General features: G+C 36.6%; 1 protein-coding gene across 1 annotated transcript in view; it reads right to left on the reverse strand.

The window, feature by feature from the left end:
- Window positions 1–678, reverse strand: part of LOC107488085 (protein IQ-DOMAIN 22) — a gene marked incomplete in the record, with an annotated part of 3119 nt that overhangs the window by 1942 nt on the left and 499 nt on the right. Inside the window, 1 exon segment of the mRNA XM_016108780.3 lies at window positions 638–678. Coding sequence (XP_015964266.1) covers window positions 638–678 — 41 coding nt within the window.

Raw genomic sequence — 678 nt, forward strand, 5'->3', positions numbered from 1 at the left:
AGAGCACCTCACTCCACTGCTGCTGCTTCAATAAATACAAAAACTGCCATATTTTACAACCCTTCACACCACCAGGGCCAGGCCCCTACTTCTATTCTCACCAAAACAACACGCAACAACTGCTACCTATGTATGTAGCAGGAAAGAAGGAACCACCTTCACTACACAACACGACGTCGTTTCCTAAATAAAATACGGGCAAACTACCAAAAATTACACCTGACACAAATATATATATAAATTCTATTTTCAACAAAAGGCTCTTGAATTATCTAAAAGCGTGATAAAAATAAATATTGTTGAAAGAGTGACGTAGTTTTTATATGACAAGTGAGACTTTGGAATTAACCAGTGAAGCATGTGATGCTTTTCTATTAACCAAGCAGGTCTTTTACCAGGGCTGTGTTTGACACATTTTTAATTTCTTTAGGAACAACAAAATTCCAATGTATCTTTGTCAACGCCAAGATAAAATACTTCTACACCGCTTGGTTTCAACCTTATTGATAATAAGCGCAACCGTAGTAATTAAGAGCAATAACTAATATGTTTTTTTTAATTAAAAGCAACGGGAAGAAAAAGAACAAGAATAATGAACATTGATGTAGATGAAGAAGAAGATGATGATGATTCTAACCAAACAGCCTCGAAACGCCGCCTGAATCTTAACGGCTGCCC

This window comes from Arachis duranensis, chromosome 5, assembly GCF_000817695.3.
Source record: "Arachis duranensis cultivar V14167 chromosome 5, aradu.V14167.gnm2.J7QH, whole genome shotgun sequence".
NCBI lineage: Eukaryota > Viridiplantae > Streptophyta > Magnoliopsida > Fabales > Fabaceae > Arachis > Arachis duranensis.